This window comes from Parus major, chromosome 25LG1, assembly GCF_001522545.3.
Source record: "Parus major isolate Abel chromosome 25LG1, Parus_major1.1, whole genome shotgun sequence".
NCBI classification, from domain to species: domain Eukaryota; kingdom Metazoa; phylum Chordata; class Aves; order Passeriformes; family Paridae; genus Parus; species Parus major.
In genome coordinates this window covers 289,694-292,484 of record NC_031793.1, presented here as the reverse complement: position 1 = coordinate 292,484, position 2,791 = coordinate 289,694, and the positions used below count along the sequence as shown (strand labels likewise).

The window sequence follows — 2,791 nt, the reverse complement described above, 5'->3', positions numbered from 1 at the left end:
CACAGCCCATGTGTGTGCACATGTGTGTGTGCCCTCCCCTGGTGTGCACAGGCACACACACACACCTGTCCCCTGTGAGTGTGTAACCCTTCCTGCACAGCTCTTCCCCTGTGTGCAGTGAGCACTGGCATTTCCCTCTGCACACCCGTGTCTGTGCCTTTCCCTCGTGTGCCAGGGGAGGGTGCACACCTGTGTGTGTGTGTGTGCACGTCCTTACCCCGTGTTTTTACCCTTCTCCGGGGTGTGTGGACACGAGCACTCACCCGTGCCTGGTACCTGTGTGATCACCGTTCCCCACGTGTGATCCCTCCTCCAGATTCTCCCCTTCCCCTTGCCCAGGGAGCGCAGCGTCTCCCCTGCTCCGCCCGTCCTCTCAGGCACGTCCTGCGCTCCAAGCAGCCCCTCTGCCCCGCAGGTCCCACGGCCCTGATGCCAAGATCCTGGAGCAGGGCCCGGGCCAGCCCCGGGGGCCGCTGGCGCTGGGCCACATGCTGCACATCGCCACGCAGATCGCCTCGGGCATGGTCTACCTCGCCTCCCTCCACTTCGTCCACCGGGACTTGGCCACCCGCAACTGCCTGGTGGGCCACGACCTGGTGGTGAAGATCGGGGATTTCGGCATGTCCCGGGACATCTACAGCACTGACTATTACCGGGTGAGCTGCTCCCTCTCTCCTCTCTGCTCGCTGCTGGGAGGCCACGCTCCATTTTCCCTCATGGCTGCTGCCTCCCACCCCTTCTCCATCCATATTTAACCACAGAATGGGTTGGGTTGGAGAGGATGTTTGGAAGCCATCCAGCTCAACCTGCAGGGATGCTTTCCAATGGAACAGGTTGCTTGCTCCAAACCCTGACCTTGAATATCTCCAGGGATGGGGCAGCCACAGCTTCTCTGGGCAACCTGTGCCAGGGCATCACCGCCCTCAGAGTAAAATATTTCTTCCTTACGTCTTACCTGGGCCTTAATGAGTGGGGCCAGGGCTGGGGGTAGGGAAACGGGAGGGTCCCTGCCTTGCTGACAGCCCTGCTCTGGGCAGGTGGGGGGCAGGACCATGCTGCCCATCCGCTGGATGCCTCCCGAGAGCATCCTGTATCGTAAATTCACCACCGAGAGCGATATCTGGAGCTTTGGCGTGGTGCTCTGGGAGATCTTCACCTACGGGAAGCAGCCCTGGTACCAGCTCTCCAACACCGAGGTGAGCGAGGAGGGGAAGTAGGATGGTAACAGCCCCCCAGGGGTCCCCCAGAGTGGGGGGTCCCATCTCCATCCCTGTTCCTGCAGGCCATCGAGTGCATCACGCAGGGCCGGGAGCTGGAGCGGCCCCGCACGTGTCCCTCTGAGGTGTACTCCATCATGCAGAGCTGCTGGCACCGGGAGCCCCAGCAGCGCCAGCCCATCAAGGAGATCCACAGCCGCCTCCAGGCCCTTGTCAAGACGCCCCCCGTCTACCTGGACATCCTGGGCTGAGTGGGGACCCCCACCCAGCCTCTGCTCCCTGCTGTTCCCCTGCCCGCCCTGCTGCCCAGGGGCACGGCTCTGCCCCACACAGCCCTGGACTGATGCCCCAAGGAGGGAGAAGCCTGAAACCTTATTTATAGTGCAAAATGCCAGCCCAGTCCTGGGGGCTGGGGGAACCCCAGGGCTGTGGCCCCCGGTTTGTGGCCCTGCTGTCTGGCTCCTTGGCATTCCCACAGCGCCGGGATGGAGGCTCTTGGCTGATGTGTGGGTTGTCTTGGGGGGGCAGAGCTGGGAGACCCCAGCCCAGGGTCTGTGCCAGTGCAGGAGCTGGGGGGCTCAGCTCTCCCAGGGGAGTTGGGATGCCCCGTGCTCGCCCACTCTGCAGCGAAACCAGTCACTAATAAACTGTGTCTCCCCTGCACTGGCCCCTGTGTGCTCCGGGCTGGCAGCTGGGATGGGGGTTTTGGGGAGAAAGAGGGGATTTTCACATTAGGGAAGCTTCCTTGTCTGGAGGAGAGGAGCTGGAGGGGAGGTGCTGTCCCAGGGATCCCAGAGTATGGGACCAGGTCACAGGTGCCCGGGATGCTGTGTTTTGTACCCAGAGCCCGGGGCAGGGATGGTGTCCTTATCCCCAGCCCAGAAAGGGATGGTTTTGGCTGTGCCGAGGACTACCTTGGACAGGGATTCCTGTGCCACGCCCTGGCCTGGGGAGCCTGAGTCTCCTCGCCAAAGGCTCCAGGTGGAGGATGAGGCTTTGCAGCACAAAGCCAACACCCATCCCCCCGAAAGAGTGACATCCCCCTTCCCTGTGTCCTCTCATCGGAACCTGGGGGTTATCACATGCCCTGTAGCATCCACTCCATCATCCTTCCTCAGGCTCTCCAGCCGCCTTGGTAATGGTTGAGACCTGGATTTGACCATAATGGAGCTGAATTGATTTCATCTGGATAATTAGGCAGCACAGGCAGAGCCCTGGCAGCTCCTTTGTTACCCCCTGTGACCCAAGATAAGCAGGAGGAAAGTGAGGTCGCAGGGGAAACTGAGGCACGGTACAAGGTGGGAGTAGTCAGGGGGTCTGTGGTGGGTGCTGAGGGGCTTGGGGCTGGCACAGCACCTGGCCGTGCCCAGAGGTGAGCTGTGGCACAACGAAATTGGAGGAAATGGGGCGAGCACGCCGCAGTTCCCAGCCTGTAACGCATCCCAAAGCCCTGCAGTGGGGTCAGACCCCTCTGGCTGGCCCTGGATCTTTGCCGAGGGTCCAGGCTCGGAGCTGCCATGGGCAGGGTCGGGCTCTGCTGGAGCCCAGCCTGGCTGGCAGAGCCCCCCACCTGC

At 62.2% G+C, this 2,791-nt stretch overlaps 1 protein-coding gene across 1 annotated transcript in view; it reads left to right on the top strand.

Annotated features, from left to right (window-relative positions):
• The window catches only part of NTRK1 (neurotrophic receptor tyrosine kinase 1), an 8,789-nt gene extending 6,949 nt beyond the window's left edge, over window positions 1-1,840 (top strand). Inside the window, exons 15-17 of the mRNA XM_015650013.3 lie at window positions 416-656; window positions 1,038-1,196; window positions 1,283-1,840. Coding sequence (XP_015505499.1) covers window positions 416-656; window positions 1,038-1,196; window positions 1,283-1,468 — 586 coding nt within the window. The 3' untranslated portion in view covers window positions 1,469-1,840. The remainder of the gene's footprint in view (window positions 1-415; window positions 657-1,037; window positions 1,197-1,282) is intronic.
• The last annotated feature ends 951 nt before the right edge of the window (window positions 1,841-2,791 follow it).